This window comes from Panthera leo, chromosome D3 (assembly GCF_018350215.1).
Source record: "Panthera leo isolate Ple1 chromosome D3, P.leo_Ple1_pat1.1, whole genome shotgun sequence".
Taxonomy (NCBI): Eukaryota; Metazoa; Chordata; class Mammalia; order Carnivora; family Felidae; genus Panthera; species Panthera leo.
The window spans coordinates 90,250,553-90,272,504 of record NC_056690.1 but is presented as its reverse complement, the minus strand read 5'-3'; the positions used below and the strand labels follow the sequence as shown (position 1 = coordinate 90,272,504).

Here is a 21,952-nt window from a genome sequence, read left to right as displayed (position 1 = left end):
TTCTAATTTGTTTTATGACATTTCATATGTTTGTTAAACATGTAACTTAACGATGAAGAAACAAAACATATCGAGGAAAGAAAGAGCCAAGCACAGTCAACTAACATACATTTGAACCTTACTCAGTGAGAGATCTCCAAAAGATATGAAAGGAGGGATGTGGGTTGGTTAGCAAGTTTCAAGTTGAAATAATGAAGAGTAAGGAATTAAACTTGAAGGGGCATAAGTAAGGGTTAACATTAGGTTTAAATTCCCTGTGTGTGGGGGGGAGGGGTGGGGGGGAAGTATCAGGTTACACATTATGTCACAGAGTAACAGATTCTACAGAGTAACAGGTTTATTTCTACTTCAGCTGGCTGGTAGCTCCGTAGGAAGGAAGATGGAAGTTATCGCTGTCTAAAAGAAACTTTACGGGTATTATTCATTCTAGAACTTCTCACAAACCTGCTACTTCTCACAAATAGGAGAAAGCCAACAGTTTGCATCACATCCTCTAATTAAGAAAATACCGACGTCGTCTCATTTGGAGAGACCTTCTTAAAGTAAAGGCAGAGCGCACACACGTACGTCCTTCCGCACTGTAGGCCAACACCCTCCTCCACGGAGGCGGGTTCAGGGTACAGAAGGTACGCGGATACAGGAGCCAGGTTATGTCTTGCACCTCATAGAAACTACCGCATCACCCCTTTCTAAATGTTTCAAGTCTTTCTTTCTCCCCCACTTGTTTATACAGGCCCTAGCACAGCAATATTTCAGAATCTGTGAAAACAACAGAAAATGATAGAATGACTGTGTTATCATTCCCGTTGAACTAGTGACCCTGGTCCAACTTCCAGGCCCTTCACAGCTATGTTAATATTGTTTGGTTCCTTTCTCCTCCAGCCACATCTGAGGCTGTGAAACCCAATACTACGCTGGAAGATGTGCCTCATGTTCTACTGACTCTTGTCAGCCCCTCCTGGTGATTACAGAGTTTTCCCTAATCAGCTACTGTGTGTGAGCCTCTGACGCTAGGAGATATAGATAGTTACACAGCAGAGTGTTTTGTTGTGTGATAATAGCTCTAATGTCTGAGGAATAACTTATTATGCAAGAGACTATTGCCCAAAAAAATATTTTCTATTTTTTTCATCTCGAAGGCCTTACTTTCTGCCACAATATATACACATATATCTAACTACCACCCAGGGGACTGTCCATAGTAATTCCTTGTAGAAAGACCATCCCCAAAGATAGCTTTGGTCCTTTTATAATGACTGGATTTGGGATTCGGCAACAGCAGGTTAGATAAACATGTTTGTGTAGATTCTACTTGAAGAGATAGCAGAGGGAATCTGTGGTCACTTTGTGTTCAAAATGGCTCTTCTAATTAATCTGCGATCTCAATGCTTATTTCAGCCTCATCCACAAACAAAACAACTTACTCGTATGATAAGCAGAACAAATTATCTCAGTGTTTTTCCCCCTTTTAAAGACATCTGAACAAAATCGTAATTTTTAGTGCTATGGAATCTATTTGTTTAAAAGTCCACAGATTTTCTCTTACTCGAATGAGCTTTGTTAGATGAAAATTTACCCACATTAACTAAAGGCCTGATATAAAAAAAAGACTTGTGCTGCCTCGGGACAGGGCCTGTCAGGCTGGAACGAAAATTTAAAAAGCCTATGTGCTTGGGTGCTACCGGGCAGGGAAGGAAAGTCTGAATAACACACGCTGTGTACAAAAGTAACACCAGACCTAAACAGTACAGAAAATACAAAACCAAATCAAGACCACAATTAGAACCACTGAGATTAAAAAAGAGATCACTAATAAAACGGTCATGGAAAAAGAGAAGATACTTGTACAGAGAGAATTCAGTTCCTGCCGAAACAGATAAAAACAGTAGGCAAAAAAAGAATACATTAACATAGAGCGCAACTTTCTCAATCCACTATGGAAAATCTGAAAAGAAGATCCATTGAGGTCATTTCGCAGGACAAGCCCTCAAAAGCCCCAGGTAAGCTTACCGCCAACATGGCCTCCACGTGAAAGACAGTACAAGCCCATCACAGCTGTCGTCTCGACGTGCGCCACGAGGAACCCCCCAGCAGCACCGATACTTGCCCCCGACCAAACATGGCTTCACACGCCAGCCACGCCGCTGACCTCTGCCTGTGATTAGCTGAACTCTGCGGAGTCACCGGGGCGCGCTCGCCTTCCAGGTCAGCACACGAGGAAGAAAGCCTTGCAACTGGCATCATGCTACGAAAAGTCTGCGAGGTCGCTGGATTTCTAGGCTCCCAAACGAGACTTTCAGTCTAAGTACCTTTGTGTTTTAGTCCCTTATCTGGATCAGCAGTTACAATAGAGTAGAATATAGAGACGACCGATTTGAGGTAAATGAAATAATGAGACAGTATTCACCGGTACTTTTTTTTTTTTAAAATAGTACTTTTTAAAAAAAATTTTGGTGAGAACATTTAAGCCCTACTCTATTAGCTAATTTCAACGATACAACAGTCTTATCAAAAACAGTCGCTATGTTTTACGTTAGGTCCTCAGACCTTCCTCTTCTTGTAACTGAAAGTCTGCACCCTTTTAAAAACCAGTCTCTGCCCACTTGTTTACCGCCCCCCGTGCTCAGCCCCCGGAAACCACTTTTCTGTTCTCTGTTTCTACGAGTTTGTCTTTTACTTTTTTCTTTTTTTTATGATTCCATATATAAGTGATATCATGCAGGATTAGCCTTTCTCTGGCTTAACTCACTGACAAAAACAGTTTTGATTTAAAGTCTGTTCCGATATAGCTAGGCTTGTGGCATTAATCAAAGTTCTGTAAATATAAACTTTATCCAGCATGAACACTAGATATTTTCATTTGATCACATTTATGCAGTGTCGTTATTCTCTGAGAACGTCACAGTCACCCATAAGGAGCGAATGCTACCTCTGATTTTTCTGACGAAACAACGCGCGCTGTTCGTTGGGTGTGTACCACTGCACTTCTCTCTCGCTATAGATGATGTTCGGCTACGTAGACCAACACCTGCCTTTGTTTCTTGTCATTATTCAGGGCAAATCCAAGTTTGCTCTAGCCACTGCTTCTCCTGGTACAACCTGGGAACCCGCACAGGAAGCCAAAGGAAAATTGAGACTCTCAGAAGAGATCATCCAAAAGGAGAAAATTATCCCCTGTGGAGTTGGCCTCCTTAGCTCAGGATGCTGCTGGAGTAAGTCGAAGGTAAGAACAATGAGAACCACTGCACACTGAATTCTTAACGCCACGATAACCAAGGTAGTCTGTCTCATTATTTAATTATGCGTAATAAACATAAAGTATTTACACAGCAACATTACATACAAATGCATAATATTATCTAAGACCTGAAACAAATTTTCATAACTGAGACTCTTCATAGAAATGCATGTTTGAAAAATTAATTCAAACTTTAAGGGGATATAATTATTATGAATACAATCTTCTGTCCCTGCATCGTAAAACGACCTAAAAAATGCTTCCAGCATCTTGTAGATAAGACAGAAATCAACTAAAAATATTTTTGACGAATATTTTCTAAGACAGAAAACATATTTCAAATGGTTGTGACAAATGGCAAGTTCTCTCTACTCCAGTCACGTGTGAAAACTTACTGAATTTAATTATAAAAAATACTAAGGAAAATATTTACAGGGGTAATAAAAGAGATTTTAAGGAGTTTCACAAGAAGCCCATTTCTAGTTGAGATACCACCTCGTCCTTGGTTAAATATTGCATTAAATATTCTGAGCCTCCCCCTCACCCAGACAGGAAAGAAAAATCTTGAGATCAAAATCTTATGTATTAATGACTTCTATGGGGTACACTGGCCAACATGTAAGTAAACCAACAATTAGGGGTGAAAAAATCCAAGCGTATTTGCTACAAGTTTAGCAAACAATAGAGTGATCTTTAATCTGAGGCAGGAATTGTAGATTTTATTCCACAGCAACATGATATATCATATTTCTATTAGGATTATAATTTTGAGTAACTTAAAAAATAATAAGAATAGTAAATAAAATGAAAAACAGAAGAGTAAAACATTTTTTTTAAAGAATGTGTGTAAGACTAGAAATCTACATTATACAGTTGAGGAAAACTCTGGCCAAAAGCAATCATAGGGAACACTTAAGTTATTCCAAGATCCGTTACAGGGACACAATACGTAAATGATCAAATTGCCAGAGTTTCACTTGCCGTTTTAGTTTTCTTTAATTTGCTAAGTGGCATTTAAAGTATAATATATGATTATTCTTAATATTTTTAATACTGCTGTTAGCCTTTTGTCTTAGTTCTCATGACTTATCAGTGGTTTGATGTTTAGTATACATTTATTGTATTTCCCCCGCAAATCCTAAATCAAAAACAGAAGCCAATGAGAAGTTTCACATAAAAGAAAGCCCAATAATAGCCATCTATTTTTTTTTTGTGAGAGCCAGTCTTACCAGTGAAACAGAACATAGTTTGATATTAATAAATTCTATGGGGAAATAAGGATTTATATTTTTAGAAACAGTACTTACTGTAACATTTTAAAGGTTTTCTATTTTGTAACACAGAAGTGACAACTAATACCTAACAAAGGGAAATAAAAATACAGAAAACTGCTAGACTGTTTCCATTTAACGTAGAAACACATCTTAAGAATTTGCTGCATAGATAACATGGCAGAACAGTGTGCCATGAATCCAAATTTATGCTCTGAAATTAATGAATAGTAATTAATGATGAAGAAGTTACAGAGTAATGATGGAATATACTGATTTGTAATGGATTAGACTTTTGGATATTTTCAACAGTAAAAGCTTAGGAGAGGAGTACATGTTTACATCTGAATAGAATGAGATGTCATTGCCTAAATTAATAATGCAAACTTGAAAAATAGCCCCAGGTTCAAAAGACCAATTATAAAATTCTTCTGTAAACAAATCTATATTCACATTTTTCATGAATAATTATAACTACAACTATTTCTTCACTAATATTCCATTTATATAATAAAAATATACTTTCAAGTAAAACTCAAATAATAGTTCAGTTTCCAACAATGGTAACTTTACCTGCAAATAAGTGTTAATAACGACAAAGATAGACATAATTTTTTATCTATCTACATTAAGGAATAATTTTTATCTCTCTACATTAAGAATAAAGATCTAAATGGGGAAAAAAATATTGAAGTATTTTAAGCAATAACGTATTATGGGAAGAATCAAGACAAAGATAACAGTATCTTCTTTGAAATATGTGATTATCTTATAGGTATTTTTATTCTCTGGAAATCTACACACTCAAATTTATCTATCCTGTGAAAAAAGATATTCTCCTTGTTGTTGTAAGATAGATATGGTAAGCATTTCCTACTTACTATGCTATGCAACCAAAACAATTATTGTGAACTTACCTGTCTGCTCATTTTTAAGTCTTTTGTTCATCAACAAGAAAACCACGGTATCTGCTGTAAATTCTATATTTCGTTCATAGTCCCTAACATCACTATTCATGTGTCTGCAAGGTTTTGTATTCCTAGGCAAGGTGCACTTGTCTTCTGTTCACGAGGGAAAGCAGACCTAACCATATCAAGATTGATAAAACTGTCACACGAACAGAAAGCACTGAAACTACTAACTGTCAATAATAATCAAATTCTTTTCAAGTTTTAAGATGAAACTACCCTTGTATCAAGAATTTCAAACACTTCTCAAGGAAATTTGATAGATCATTAGATTTAAGTGTCCTGAGTATTAATTCACGGGACGGTGACAATATTCTTAGAAAACACAATCTCCTTTTGCACACAGTGGCTGATGGAGGTGTCCGACAGATGGGGCCCGGCTGGCTCAGATGCACTTCTAAGTGGAAGGGATAGGGCGTCGGGGAGGTCACTTGCACACGGGACAGGTAGTAGAACTTCAAGCTCAGCAAAAGTGTAACACAGTTTCGTATCAAGAAACCTGAAGAACATTGCAATGTTTAAGCATACAAAGACTTAAGAGTCTACCAAAACACAGTACTTACCGGAGAGACAATATTCAAGTCCCAACCATTGTAGTCATACTATTATTGAAAGCCATAAGTCCCACGTCCAGGAATTTGTTTTAAAAGATCACGCATAAGATATGCATAAAGATTTGGGAATAAGCATTTTCAAAGGAAAAACCAAAAATGGCCCAAATGTCTAAAAACTTAATAAAGTGACTATTGTATATTCATCTAACTCAGAGCTATGCCAGTATTAGGTTTATACTAAGAGAAGAGTAATTTTCAAATGAGGCACTTGAAATTCTAAGGTACGTCAGCAATTATCCAACAATTGATTTTGGATTCAATGTATTTTTAACAAATTCAAAAACTGGGGAAAAAAATCCATTATGACATGTGTTATAAATACACTTCAACACACCAAAGACTCTCAGGGCATCGAAACTCTTGCACTGCCTCACTGAACACTATCGTGAGATTACAAGGTGTAACCGTTCAAAGGTCTAATCTGAGACGAGAGGAAACCCGGGGTTCTGGTATCTCAGCCAGGCGCGGCCAGGGAAGTCTGTCTAAGTGCCCCTCCTCTAAATGAACAACACCCCTGCTATTCTCATTACCCACATTTGTGAAGGAGCAAGGGGCAGCTCAGAGGTGAAGGATGTCCGTGCCTGCTGGGTCAGTTCCTCTGGAGCTTGGCTCTCGACTACACCCTCCTGCTTAACCCAGAATGAGGACGTAAAATGGACAAGGCTAACCCAACAACTACTGCTGAAGTAACTCCTCTGTCTGAAATGTTTCTGCTTGTCAAAACAGTATTGTATGATGATTTTTTAATATTGTAAGTAAATATTACAGATTTAACTATGAAATCGATTTATAAGGGGTAAAAAACACTCTTATCTATTTTATATATGGGATGTGAACATGATCCTGTTTGAAATAACAGTTCTGCTACCTACAAGTAACAGTTTGAGGGGCACCTGGGGGGCTCAGTGGGTTAAGGGTCCGACTCGTGGTTTTAGCTCAGGTCATGATCTCATGGTTCATGAGATCAAGCCCTGGGTTGGGCTCTGTGCTGACCGTGCGGAGCCTACTTGGGATTCTCTCTCTCTCTCTCTCTCTCTCTCTCTCTGTTTCTTCCCCTTCCCTGCTTGCAGTCTCTTTCTTAAGATAAAGAAAAGTAACAGTTCGAAAACCACAGTTATACTAGATGAATGAAACAGAAAGGTAGTTACAATTTGTTAGGTATGAAAAATAAAATTTATAAGAAACAAAAAAAGCCTCCAAAACAACTCAAATCTAACGCATACAAACTATAAAGATATAATACTAATAGCTAAAAGTGATAATTAAGGGAAATTTTTACAATTTTTCTAATTGCTTTTCTGTGTTTTACAGAGAATGCAACTACATAGTATGACCTCTTAAATTAGGAAAAGAACATCCAAAGTGCTTATTTTTTTAAGCAACTCCTATCACCACCTTAAAACATGTATGTCTACCTCTAACTGGATCCCTGCTTTACCAAACTTCCAAGAAACACCAATCCAGTGCTAAGCAAAGACAGAACTCATAAAATGTTGAATGAATGAATAATTAATGAATGAAATATATCTGCAATATCTCTGTACTATTAAATGACCTTTCACATAAAACTTAACGCAATAATGAGGGAAATAATAGAGATTATGGCAATATATTTACTGAATGCAGAGGCTACGTCCACAGGAATACAAAAGTGTCTTTTTCAACGAAGGCTTCACCTCAAGGTACACGTGCTAACGCTTAACACAGCGGCTGCGGTGCAAGGACCACCCTCAGTGTTTCCGGTCATCACGTGTAGCGGGGTCCGTGAGGTCCTCGGCTCCAGGATGGAGAAGGCGCTCACACAGTGGCTCCGGCTTCACAGTCCGGCTGCCCGCGAAGTCCGTGGGGTCCGACCGACCACCTAACGTGCCCTGAACTCCCTCCCGCGGGTCCCGCTGCAGGTTGATCGGGCTGCAAGCTCCACTCCCACATGGCTTCTCACGCTGCACTCTGCACACACATCTTACAGTAAAATGGGATTATGTGCCGTCGCCCGCATCCGTCTCAGACTTCTGGCATCTAGGCTTTGCGGCGGCTGCAGAGTAACCGTGCAGGGCGGCAGACATCCCTCAGCCACCGAGCAGCCGAGGGAGGGGACTGAGCACGCGTGGCCTCTCTGACGCTTTCAGCCAGAAAAGGCTACAGCCACCCCCGCCTCCTGCACACCGGTACCACACCCACGGGACCGGGACTTTTACCCGTTCTTCGAGCCCTGGGTGAAATGCTCTCTCGAGTAGGGCGTCCTGTTCCTTCTCTAGGGACGCCCCTGGCCTTTCACTTTCCTCAGTGAAATCCGTGTTGTGATTACGCAGACATACTACCGGCCACCTATTACGCTACAATATGCTTAAAGGCGGGAGACACTGCTCGTCTTCGTCGCCCAAACGCGCTTCACTCATTGGAGACAAGGTGCCACACGCCCTGAACGACCGATTCAACGGAACCGTGCCTCACTTGGGCAAGGAAATAAATCACTTGAAATTCAGATGCACAAAGGATGATAAAACCTAAGTGTTAAGACTATAAAAAACGGACAAGAACTCGGAAAAGAATTTTAAAAGTAGTCACTAGAATTAGATGGTGACATCACCCCCAACCTAAAAAGCTGGGCTAACTCGCGCTGATCAGAAAAACTGTTCTTTCACGGTGAATCTGCCAGGGTCACCCACTTGAGTCCACTTGCCAAGCACTGAAAGCATTACCTGTAGTCGCACCAGGGGCATCTGTAGGGTTTTTCCCCCGTGTGCACCCGCTTGTGTCGAGTCAGATGAGACTGGGTTGTGGAGGCAAAGTTACACTCATCGCATTTGAAGGGTTTTTCTCCTGCAAAACATAAAGCAATGTTGTACATGAATACTTATAAAAAAAAACTGGAAATGAAAGGCTAAACCTGTTACTGACAATGAAAAAGGAAACTTCTTTCCATATAAATGTTAAGAAGATAGGTTAATCGACTGCTCACACTTGGGACATGTGAATATTCATTCTCGGAGTGAGAAACTTAGAAGATATCACTGATTTTTTTATTTCTGTATTTGAATGGAAACAAGGTATACCTTATGTAGTTCAAATGTAACTTACACAAACAGAAATCTAAATTACAGCCTGTTCCAGCACCGTATTTGGAGTCATTTAAGAAACTATGTTACACCAGAGCCCATCATAAAAATCTCAGTGAGGATGAAACCATGAAAAAGCATATAACAGAGATATTTTTTGAAAATGCAGCATACAACTTAACTAAAATCTTAAAGTTAAATATGAAGAAAAAAATACAGCTAAAAATTGATACCTATTTAAAAAAAAACTGATAGAAGTAAGGAGAAATTACAGTTCACTAAAGTTGAATAAGAGATCACCTCAGAAAGAAGCCTCAAAGAAACATGTAAAATAGTATTTAACAGCACTCCCTTGTGTGGACAGAACAGCTCTACCTACGCAGACATTTTACCCAGCAGACGGTTCAAGGGCTTACACTCCACTCAAGGCCAGTCCTTTGATTGATAACTTTCTCTGTGTTAACCACCCCTCCTCCGCACACACACTCATTCAAAGAAACCATCAAATCTTAGTTTTTAACTGTACTAGCTACAGTGGCTGGTGAGCACTTGAAATGGGGCTATTGAACTTTAATGAATGTAAATTTAAATTTAAAAAACTGATACTGGATTCTCCTGTAGAAAACATGTTTAAGTTTGTATAGAACACTTTGGGAATGTGAATCTACTTTCTCAAGAGTGCTATCCAATCTACATATGAATCATAAATTTGGTATAAAAATGTAGCCTCTGGATTGAGATGCACTAGAAGTATAAATAAAATGCATAAAAAATTTCAAAATCCTAGAACATAAAAAATGTCACTAACGATGTTATATTGATTTCATGCTGGAATGGTAATAATTGGGATGCATTTAGTTAAGTATTTCTTTGACAGTTTCAAGTTTTTATTTAAATTCTAGTTAGTTAGCACACAGTGCAATATTAGTTTCAGGTGTAGAACTTAGTGATTCATCACTTAAATTCAACACCCAGTTGCTCAACCCTACAAATGCGTTCCTTACTACCCATCACCCACCCACCTTCCCCTGCGGCAACCCGATTTGTTCTCTTTTGTTAAGAGCCCATTTTATGGTTTGCCTCTCTTTTTCCCCCCACTTTCATTTGTTTTGTTTCTTAAATATCACAAATGAGTGAAATCATACGGTATTTGTCTTTCTCTGACATATTTTGCTTAGCATAATACACTCTAGTTCCATCCACATCATTGCCAAGTGGCAAGATTTCATTTTATTTTATGGCTGAGTAATATTCCATTGTATATTTGTACCATATCTTATTTATCATTCATCAGCTGATGGACATTTGGGCTCTTTCCATAATCTGGCTATTGTTAATGGTGCTGCTACAAACATTGGGGTGTGTGTATCCCTTCGAATCAGTATTTTTGCATCCTTTGGGTAAATACCTGGTAGTGTAATTGCTGAAGCATGGAGTAGTTCTGTTTTTAACCCTTTGAGGAACCTCCATACTGGTTTCCAGAGTGGCTGCATCAGTTTGCATTCCCACCAATAGAGTAAGAGGGCTCCCCCTTTCCACAACCTTGCCAACACCTGTTGCTTCTTGTGTTAATTTTAGCCATTCTGACAGGTGTGAGGTGATATTTCATTGTAGTTTTGATTTGCATTTCCCTTATGATGAGTGATGTTAAGCATCTTTTCACGTGTCTGTTACCCATCTGGATATCTTCTTTGGAAAAACGTCGATGCGTGTATTCTGAATTTGTATGGAACCGCAGAAGACCCTGAAGAACCAAAGCAATCTTGGAAAAGCAAAGCAAAGCTGGAGGTATCACAATTCCCCAGACTTCAAATTCAATTACAAAGCTGTAGCGATAAAGACAGTATGGTACTGGCACAAAAACAGACACACAGATCAACAGAACAGAACACCCAGAAATGTACCCATAACATATGGTCACCTAATCTTCGACAAAGCAGGAAAGAACATCCAGTGGAAGAAAGACAGTCTCTTCAACAAATGGTGCTGGGAGAACTGGACAGCGACATGCAGAAGAATGAACCTGGACCACTTTCTTACACTGTATACAAAGATAAATTCAAAATGGACGAAAGACGTAAATGTGAGACGGGAAACCATCAAAATCCTAGAGAAGAACATAGGCAGCAACCTCTCTGACACTGGCCAGAGCAACTTCTTACTTGATGCATCTCTTGAATCAAGGAAAACAGAAGCAAAAATAAACTACTGGGACTTCATGAAGATAAAACGCTTCTGCACAGCAAAGGAAACAATCAACAAAACTAAAAGACCACCTACAGAGTGGGAGAAGATATTTACAAATGACATATCAGATAAAGGTTAGTATCCCAAATCTATAAAGAACTTATCAAACTCAACACCCAAAAAACAAATAGTTCAGTTAAAAAATGAGCAGAAGACATGAACAGACATTTGGTTAACTTAAAAAAAAAAAAATCTCATCAGTTACTTTTTCATTTAAAAAAAAATTAATGTTTATTCATATTTTGTTTTTGAAAGAGAAAGAGAGAGGGAGCCAGCGGGGAAGGGCAGAGAGGGAGGGAGACACAGAAGCCGAAACAGGCTCCAGGCTCCAAGCTGTCAGCACAGAGCCCGACACGGGGCTCAAACTCACAATCTGTGAGATCGTGACCTGAGCCGAAGTTGTATACTTAACCGACTGAGCCACCCAGGCGCCCACGTTTTCATTTTTTAATATGGTTGCCAGGAAACCTAAAATGACAGGTGTAGCTTGCATGAATGACATTTCTGTTGGACACCGATGAACTAGAGAAAGCTTCACGACCACTTCCTTCCCCAAAGCAGTTATTATATACAATAATACTCTTCTCGGGAGACATCCTTTCTGAGAAACTTTACACAGAGAACGGATTAATTTTACATATATTCAATAATTCTACTTGCCACTTCTTAATTCTGATGTTTTAGAATACTCTTGTAAGGATACTGACTTACGCAGAAAACAAAGTATGAACTAGGTTGGTATAAAACTACGTAATTCAGGGAGCAACAAAACTGTGTGTGTCTTGAAATCAGAACGTTGAGAAACTTGTCCCCCTGTTTATAACGGCCTTACCCAGAGCTGTGGTGACAGCGAACTGAGCGCATCCACGTCTCGTCTGACAGTGTTCTATCTGTTCCTGCAGCCTCGGGTGGCAGAGTCAGAAGAAGCCACATGGGTTGCAGTCCCAAACCAGGTTTTGCCACATTTCGCTCCCTACCTGTCAACTCCCGGACAAGATCAGAAGGGTAGAACCACCAAATGAGCGGGACACGTGTGAGGATTAGAGAAGACAAAGCAGGTGGAAGGGACTTAGGATGCCCAAGGCCTTGCTTTTGCCACCCTATAACAGGAATGCCTGAACACGGGTAAGGGCGCGCACTGGCCTACCACAAAGACGAAAAAGGTGCACACACACCGGTGGTTCTCATCAAGCTCTCCCAATCAGTAAAGGCAAAGCTTCTTAGATGCAAAATAATTATGTGGTTTCACACAGATCGTCGATTTAACGTAGAGATACCATTTAATAGATCCTAGAAGGAAATATTCGATTTATTCTTGTAAAAAGAAGACCATATGGAAAGAAGAGCAAATTCTTGCAGCTGAGAGGCATTTTTGTACCTTTCAGCCATTTGTTCTTAGGATAAGGCTCAACTATAACACCCAATCCAGTGGTCACGCAGGTCAGCTTGGATAAATTTGTTCTTGGTTTCCAAACTGCTGGTCAAGTCACTTAAATTGGTATAGACAATGCAACTATACTGAAGTGACTTATACAAAGATTCACTTTCATGATGATGGTGGGTTTTGCTTTTATTTGAGACGGTATACGATCTTCATCTTACGTAAGGCTAAAGAAAACAGGTCTACCTCTTCAAATTTGATACAGGAATATGCCAGGTCGTAAAAACATCGACACCTCCACAAAAGGGTGTCTGAAAACTTTCACAGTCATTGTAAGAAGCGAATCGAATCGCTCAATGAATTCAATGCAGAGCATCTTGACCGCACACGAGGGTCACACGGCAGTTCTCACGGACGACAGAAACACACAGTGATGCACCATCTGCGTTAAAACACACGTGTTGTTAACTGTTTCACCACTCTGAAGTATCTACGCTGACCATACCGGGCAGAACGCAACTACCACCACAGTCAAGACAAGGAACACAGCCACCCTTCTGCCAAAGGTTCCTCGTACCCCTCTCTCTCTTCTGGCGCAGAACATCCTCAAGCAAACTCTCACGTGCTTTCCGCCACCGCATATTAGCGTTTTTCCAGAGGTTTATACACATGGAGACATACAGTATGTGCTCTCTCTCGTCTGACCTCCTGTCAGCGTTATTTTGTGACTCACTCGTGTTACTCCAGGTGTAAATATTCGTTTCCGTTGCTGAGTAGTAGAGTAGCATCCTGCGGTATGAAGGTGCCTCAATTTGTTTCTCCATTCGAGGACATTCGAGCTGTTTTCATTTTTGGGTGTTACAAACAAAGCTGCTATAAATCCTCATGTGCAAGTCTCTGCTTGGACAGGCATCTCCTTTTCTCTTGGGCAAATACCTAGGAGTGTGCTGCCTGGGCCACTGGGAAGGTACACATTCACTTTGTAAGGAACTGCCAAATTATTTCCCAAAGTGGTGTCTCCCTTTTACATTGCTGTCAGTTGTGCAGGAGAGTTCCCACTGCTCCAAATCATCACCAGGACACGGTATCATCAATGTTTCAAAACTGTACTTCTCTAATCACGTTGAGGAGCATTTCATGATTCCATGTGCTTCTTTGCCACATATTTATATACTTTGGTGAAATGTTTGTTCAAATCTTTCAACCCTTTATCTTTTCTTTTTTTTTCTTTTCTTTTTTTGATAGGGCGAGGGAGCACATGTGCAAGCAGGAGAGAGGGGCAGAGGGAGAGAGAGAATCTGAAGCAAGTTCCATGCTCAGTGCAGAGCCCAGTGGTGCAGGGCTCAATCCCACAACCCTGGGATCATGACCTGAGCCCAAATCAAAAGTCGGCTACTCAATGAACCGAGCCACTCAGGCACCCTTCATTCAACTCCTTTTTAATTGGTTGGTTGTTTCTTTATAACAGTGTTTCTAACTTATATATTACAAATACAAATCCTTTATCATATTCGTGATTTACACGTATTTTCCCCCAGTCTTTGGTTTGCCTTGGCATTCTCTTCACAGTTTCTTTCAAAGAGGAAAATTTAATTAATGTATAAAGTTATTAACCTGTCAGTTTATAATTTTTCAACTTACGTGTTTTGTTTTTTTTTCACTTACGCATCAGGCTTTTGATGTGATATCTAAGAAATCTTTGGTAATCTGTGTTCACAAAGATTTTTCTCTTAAATTTTCTTCTAGACTTTATTTAGTTTTGAGTTTTACATTTAGATATGAGTAGTTTTGAGTTAAATTTGTACATGGTATGATATGTAGAACAAAGTTCATTTTTACTGTGGAAGGATAGCCAATTATTCCATCATTACATATTAAAAAGATTAAAATGCCTTTTTTCTTTTGTAAAAAAAAATCTATTCACCATGTAGATGTAATCTCTATTCCATTCCACTGATAGATTTGTCTTTGATGATGCCGATGCCAGAATGACTCGATTACTGTAGCTTTATAAGTCACAAAGTCAGGTAGTATAAGTCCTCAGGTTTGTTCATCTTCCTCAAAGTTGACTATTTCAGATCGTTGATTTCCATATGAATTTTAAAATCTGCTTGTCAATTTCAGAACATGAAGAAGCTTGATGGGATCTGAGTCTCCTGACTCTATGAACATGGTATATCATCCTACTTGGGTCTTTAATTTCTCTTGGCAATATTTTGCAGTTTCCAACGTAGGGGTTTTGCACATCCTTTCTTAGATTTATCTCTAAATATTGTACCTTGGTCTCAAACAAGTGACAAATACAGGCATAGATCTCTTCTGTTCCATTCATGTATCTGTGTACCTTTATGCCAATACAATACAGTCATGATTATTATAGCTATATAATGAGAGGTCAAGTTAGGTAGCATAAATTTTCCACTTTTAACATAATGGATTCAAGTGGTCAAACTACTTAAAGATTTTTTTTCATTAAGCACATACACAAATATATCCTGATGTCTTCTTACTCCATTCAACCTAGTGTTTGAAAATGTGTGGCACCATAACTCACTGCTAACTTGTTTATTCTAATAGCCTTGGTAGGCATCTTTAACCTAACCATTTTTCATAGAGTTGGCAGGAATCTAGGAGGGTAAAGGGTGATACTATGGACTCACTGAGTTCGTGGTATAAATGAAAGGTCATCTTTAAAGTTCATTTTCTTGGTTTGGAGGTTTAACATAAGAACTTAAAAAACATGGTTAATGTAGCTTATTTCATTTAAATTTTTATGACTTTTTATGTGACATGATTTAAACTTAAAAAAAAACACTCTTAAATGAAAATGTCATAGTCTCTAATATTTTAATACCTTGAAGTTCATATTAAGCAAGAATTATACTGCAGTGAACTATGAGTTGTCATTTCATACCCAACTTGACAACACTGAGCCACTGTAGATTAAATTGTGTAATACTAAGAAATTTTGAGTTCTATACAGGCCGACAGAAAAAAATATAATGCTACCAAAATATGCTACATAAAATATTATGCTTTAACAAATAAGTAAAGAAGGCTCAAGCATGTCTCCTCTCTTGGTAGACAAACTCCATGTCAATTTATACAAACTACAGTGAAATCTGTACATAATGCTTAATTTGTAACTCATTCATCTTGTTACATGCCCAATGCTACTGCTGACATATGTTAATTGGCATTTTTTTTTCAATCCATAAATGATAATTTCTTCAGGGAATTTCAGGGAATTTCTTCAAGTAATTTCTTTTTTTTTTTTTTTTTTAATTTTTAATTTGAGAGAAAGAGAAAGAGAGACAGAGCATGTGTGGGGGAGGGGCAGAGAGAGAGAGGGAGACACAGAATCCGAAGCAGGCTCCGGGCTCTGAGCAGTCAGCACAGAGCCCGACGTGGGGCTCAAACCCACGAACCGTGAGATCATGACCTGAGCCGAAGTCGGATGCTTAACCGACCGAGCCACCCAGGTGCCCCACCTTCAAGTAATTTCTTTAGGAAAATATCCTTCTGAAATACAGATACAGAAGTAGTTCTTTCTTATTGTTGTTGTTGTTTTAGTCTCAATATATAGCCAGAGAAATAAATGCACCTTCTAGGTTGTAAAATTTGAAGACAAAAAAAAATCTACAAATTTCAAATAAGAATTCTAGCTTGCTAATACTTGTTAATGCCTGAAGTGAGATAGGTACTGTCATACACTTGTTAAGGAGTGATCAAAATGATTTAGTGCATTGGGAACAGTCCTTCTGAATCCTTTGTCATTCTAACTCCAGAAGGATGAGTAAATCCAAGAGTAAGGCAGTAAGTACTCTTGAACAGTGCTATCTCTAAGTCAGTAGGGCTCCCTGTCTACACCCTACTCAAAACAGCAGAACAAAGTGAATGTCCTTTCCTCTTATTTCCCCTTTTAGGACATAACAGTGCACGCTGAATTGTGTTGCTATTCACCCTCTCCTTTATGAGCAACAATCTTGGCCAAAATAACCATTAAGGAATGTTCTGCATCTTAGGTACCTCTGACGGGGAAGTAAAAGAACATCCGAGGGGGAACACCAGAACGGCTCTGGATATAGAGCACTGCCCTTTGTGTGTCAACAATCTGTCAAAAAGGCTGCACACTCCTCATGGAAACTCACACTTTGCGTTCCTTTGGGCAGGCTGGTGGTTATTAAGCTGGCCAAGACTCTTCAACTCCACGTGAGGATTTGCTCCTGTGCCCTTGAATCAAGGGTCTCTGACAGGTGATAAAAGTAAATCTTGAAATGGAAGATGTTTTGTGTCAGTCCCTGGACAGTCTGTATTGCAGCAGGGAATTATTTACGCCATTTGGAACACTTTTGATACCTATCCCTTTCCAAGCTGATTGTAATTTGCGTGGGCACTCTGTGCTAAAAAGGTAAACCATGTCAAAGAGGAATACATCGGAGAAATATAGATTTCAAATGCACCACACAATTCCGGCCTTGGGGGAAAAAAAAGTTGCATGTTGCTTAAATATTATAAATCCGGCATAAAAGCAAAGGGCGTAGACGGAGTTGTACTAAGCTGTTTGGCTGAAGCCAACAGTCTTAAGAACTGACTTTGGTATTAAAGAATCATGTTTGATTTGTGCCACAGAGGCAGATAAATGCCACAAAGACAGATGCCTCTGTCTGTGAGACATTGTCCTATATGGTATAAAGTTAATAGCAAAGTAATAAGGAGCCTCTGGACCTGACATAAAATATAAAGTTGTGCCTCCTCAACGCAGGCTTCGTGATCGATCACCTGTAAGCGCCTGTGATCACAGCACGACTGTCCTCACTGCAGGGGGTGGGGGGAGTGCTGCCAGGCTGGCACAGGTGGTGCACAGGAGGCTCTCCTGGTCCCCAGGCCACAGCGGGGTGTGACCGGCCGAGCAACAGTGACTCCGATAGGAACGTTTCGGGCACCAATAAACACGCTTCACCGCATGCGCACGCTTTCAACTTCCAAGATGGCCACTGAGGATGACTGCCATCCACAGGGCCCCTTCTGCCATCTCTTAAGTCACTGGATTAAAAGAGTAGGTAGCTGCAATAAACTTGAAATGGGCTTTCACATTACAAAGTTAAGTGTGTGTCTCCAACATCATGTGAAACACTGGAAATTACACTCAATACTAACTCTAACCTCATACAGAGATGGAAATCATAGAAACTGAAGATCTAGAAGAAATGGCACTAATTTTCATTGATCTTAAAAACACTATCCTGGGCATTAAAGCTACCTACGGCTTTCCGTTAAATATAACATATTAAGATCCAACATGTACCACAGAACGTATTTTGTGTATCTTCATTTCACGCCAGCGGGAGTGTAACGGCCAAACCACCCCTGTCATGGCCCCCCACACAAAAGTACATTTAGTTACAAACCATGTTACCAACATGATTTATCATCTACACGAGGTCACTTTTGATAATAAAATAGTTCTATTAATAACTAGAAGGGACAGGGGCTGCTGGGTGGCTCAGTCGGTTAAGCATCTGACTCTTGATTTTGCCTCAGGTCATAATCTCACAAGTGTGAGATCGAGCCCCACGTCTGGGCTCAGCACAGAGTGTGGAGCCTGCTTTTGATTCTCTGTCCTCCTCTCTCTGCCCTTCCCCACCTCGTGATCTCTTTCTCTCAAATAAATCAACTTCAAAAAAAATAATAAATTAGGAGGGAAAAGGCCATAACAGTACTGTCCCAGACACATAGAACTTATAATTATTAACATAATTACTTATAAATCCGAGTAAGTAATCAATTTTACTAAATATTTAAAACTGTTCATTCTTAAGTGTTCCTAACCAAGGCATCTATTTTATTTTGCTGAATCATAAAGAATAAACATCATAAAAACGAATCCTCTTGAATGTCACGATCTACTTCTGTTGCCCTCTCTGTTGCTGTCCCTTCCTAACGGCAAGAACAGATACGGTGATGACCCTACAACCACACCCACTGGCCCCAACTGTCGAGGGACTGTGGGCTCCAGGGTCCAGGTGGTTAGGTGGGCGGAGATGTAGCCCAGAAGGCGGGGCTGCAGATAAGCAGGTAGCCAGCTACGGGGTAGGGGTAAGCACAGGAAAGTCGGAGGGAGACACTGAGGGGAGGGGGCACGTCTGAGAGCAACCAACCCCCAGCCTCACCCCCAGGCAAAGTCTCGGCTGCAGGGAGGAAGCCTGGTGCGTTCGCACTTTCCACGCAAGCTCTCTGTCCTCCTACCGAACACAAATTTACAGAGGGCCGACTTTTCACATGCAAAAAACAGGTGAATTCACATGTTACTCAAAGAGAGTTTTCAGGAGACCCTCAAGTACATGGATTTTCCAAAAACCGAACAGACAAGCAATCGAGGGCCGCGGACGGACGGACGGACGCCCGAACTGACCTGTGTGCTGGCGCCGGTGCTTGGTGAGGGCGTGCCGCGTGCCGCCCGCGAAGCCGCAGAGGTCACACAGGAACGACTTCTCGCCTGTTGCAACAATAAACAGATGAGGGACTGCGGAGGTCACAGATCATTAAAACATATCTATCAAGGCTTTCAGGGTTACTAATTCCTCCAATCAAATGTTTCCATGTAAATATGTCAAATGGGAATGAAATTACCACTGCGGTTTATTGACTGTGATAAAATCTGAAAAGCACCACTGAACATAATTACATACTTGTCAGACCCATAAAAATTAGCTTTATTATCAATGGAATGGTTTTGTACAACTTCATTTCTGGTAGATGTCTTCCAGATGGGGCTGCTTTATGCACTTGAACAGTTTTTATGCATATCCTGATTTTTTACAATTCCCATACATCTGGCCTTTCTGAGCTGAGTAAAGATTGCTTGGAATAGTTAATATACAGTATCTATGATTCTGCTTAAATAAAGCATATTGAATTTTCCAACAACTGGAGGAGACTGAATTGGTTTTACCTGATTCTATCAGGTTCTTCCTTAATGACTTCCTACTTAATAATATGAATTAAATGGTTTCCTTGAGCATACTGAAGATCCCAAGTAACAATAAAATCTGCATTACTCAGTACCAATAACAATCCAGGGCTGTTTATGTTTCTCAAACTTTCATGGCATAAAAAAGGAAGTCTAGGGATTGCTAAAGAAACCGTACAGAAACTTCAATTATTCATCTTTAATGATAATTCTGGACTGAAAACCTCTGCAACAACTAGAGACAGATTTGGTAGCCGCAGTATTTGTTTAAAGTGTGTAAATGCTCATTCCATTTTAGCATTTGCACACAAGTGAACATCCTCCCCTACAGTTTATAAATGCGATCTATTGTTTTCCTGCAGCATATTTAGGCGGTAGGTGCTGGCGAGCTGGGAAGTTTACCCCACAAGGCTCAAGAGGAAGGGCCAAGGAGAATAAAAATGGTAACCGTGGGTAGATATGGGGGAATCATGAAATACTTTTCAGGAAATGAAACAAATCATTTGCATCTATTTTTATGTATTTTACTCATTTAGATGTTTAATGCAACAAGTCTTTCAAGGGTTTTGCCCGAGTCAGCTGGCTTTTGTCCTAAAACGTTCTGGCGTATCATAACAGAAATTCAGCTTGATGTGTTTTGGAAATGGTGATTGCCTTTGTGAAGTTAGAAAAAACAAAACAGTACATCTAGGAAGGCAGAATAACTTCCATAACCAAAAGAGTCTTCCCTTTACTTGAGAGCATTAGTAGCTGTTCTCATTTAAACGAACATGTAGTAATAAAGAAGAGTTTGAAACCAAATTATGCTTCCTCTCATTTCCCAATGGTATATGAAAATGTTCACTGTTAGCATTTACAAAATAAAGTTGAATTTAAATATTTCCCCTATCTTTTGGGGGGGTTAAGTTTGTCCCCTGGCATCATCATTTCAAGATTTAAAAAAAAAAAAGAAAGAAAAAAGAATAGAGTAGATGGCTATGAAGAATAAAGTTTAATTACAATCACCCATTTAATTATTTAATCAATTTGGAATATAAATCTTCCCAACTAGTCGTAGTATCAGTTCAATAACACTGAAAGTAGACTTCTTAAAAATCCCATACAATAACTTGCTCGTTAATATTAACATACTACTCTACGTTGAGGCAAAACTGTTCTCTGCGCTATTCAGCAGCGATGTTGTGGGCGCTAACCTCTGGTGTGTGTGCGGGTCGCAGCCGGGCACGCCCCGGAGCACACGTGTGTGCCGTGTGGTGTCACACTGGCAGTGCTGGTGCTGTGCCCTCCAACTAGTGAAACCTCTAACGAGGAAAGGGTATTCTTCCTACATTCAGATGCAAGAAAACTGTAATTCCTTCCTCTCATTTATGAACTTCTTGGTGACCTGTATCTTTCTTTGAAGAACAGGAAAACCCTCATGAGATTTATGTTTTGTATAGGGACATATGCTGCACGTACATATTAAGTTCTATTCCATTTCCTGTTTTAAGATATGTATAGGCACAAAGACAAATTATTAATTTTCAATGTGATTCGATTCTAGACACATTAGTGACCTTGATTTTCCGAAGTGCAGAATTTTATTTAGGATGTTAGTCTGCAATGTATTGTACGTCATATTTACCTTGGTGGCTTGATCTGTTTTTCATCCGAAATTCAATTTCACTGGCTTTTTTTTTTTTCTTTTTGAGGGGGTAGAGGCAATAGGGTTGGACAGTGGACATCGGAGTATTTTTCAAAAAGAACATTTTTAAGAAAAAACTAAACATAGTATTTCGCTCAATAGAGGGGGTTCATTTAACGTGCCATATTTATATGATAGCAGAGATCTAATGAGAGACTTTTCTTAACAACTTGAATTAGTTTCAAGTGCGCCATTTTGCATTCAAATGTAGAAAGACACGGAAACCAATCCTTTCTTTTCTATTAGAAAACAGCCACTGTCCCCTATCTCTCATTATGGTGCCGACTACAAGACCTAACAACAAAAATCCATATTATTGATCCAGCCAAGTCTCCACAATTATTCTTTAGAAGGAAACGCCGACGATAAATTACATCTGCACTGGCTTTTCATCTGCTGTTCGATATAAGTGATCTCTCAGGGCAGGCTGGAGACCTTAAATCGTCACCGCCCTTGTCAAGGAAGCTAAGGAGGCCTGGGCTTCCCACAAACTGCTTCAGAAGAACTTTTAACCTAT

The 21,952-nt window shown here is 39.6% G+C and overlaps 1 protein-coding gene and 1 long non-coding RNA gene across 7 annotated transcripts in view; one reads left to right on the top strand and one right to left on the bottom strand.

Annotated features, from left to right (window-relative positions):
* ZNF407 (zinc finger protein 407) overlaps positions 1-21,952 on the bottom strand; it is a 454,530-nt gene that overhangs the window by 161,811 nt on the left and 270,767 nt on the right. For all 5 annotated transcript variants that reach the window (XM_042911180.1, XM_042911184.1, XM_042911183.1 and 2 more), the window contains exons 6-7: positions 19,194-19,277; positions 8,794-8,914 (exon numbers count right to left, since the gene is read on the bottom strand). In XM_042911180.1, the coding sequence (XP_042767114.1) occupies positions 8,794-8,914; positions 19,194-19,277 (205 nt within the window). The remainder of the gene's footprint in view (positions 1-8,793; positions 8,915-19,193; positions 19,278-21,952) is intronic.
* Positions 178-18,022, top strand: LOC122204004. 2 transcript variants are annotated; one of them, XR_006195432.1, is made up of 3 exons: positions 178-626; positions 3,056-3,223; positions 5,285-7,020. It is a non-coding gene; the product is annotated as an uncharacterized LOC122204004 (long non-coding RNA). The 2 variants fall into 2 exon arrangements; XR_006195431.1 differs by lacking the exon at positions 178-626 and adding an exon at positions 16,804-18,022 and having other exon boundaries at positions 1,194-3,223; positions 5,285-5,371.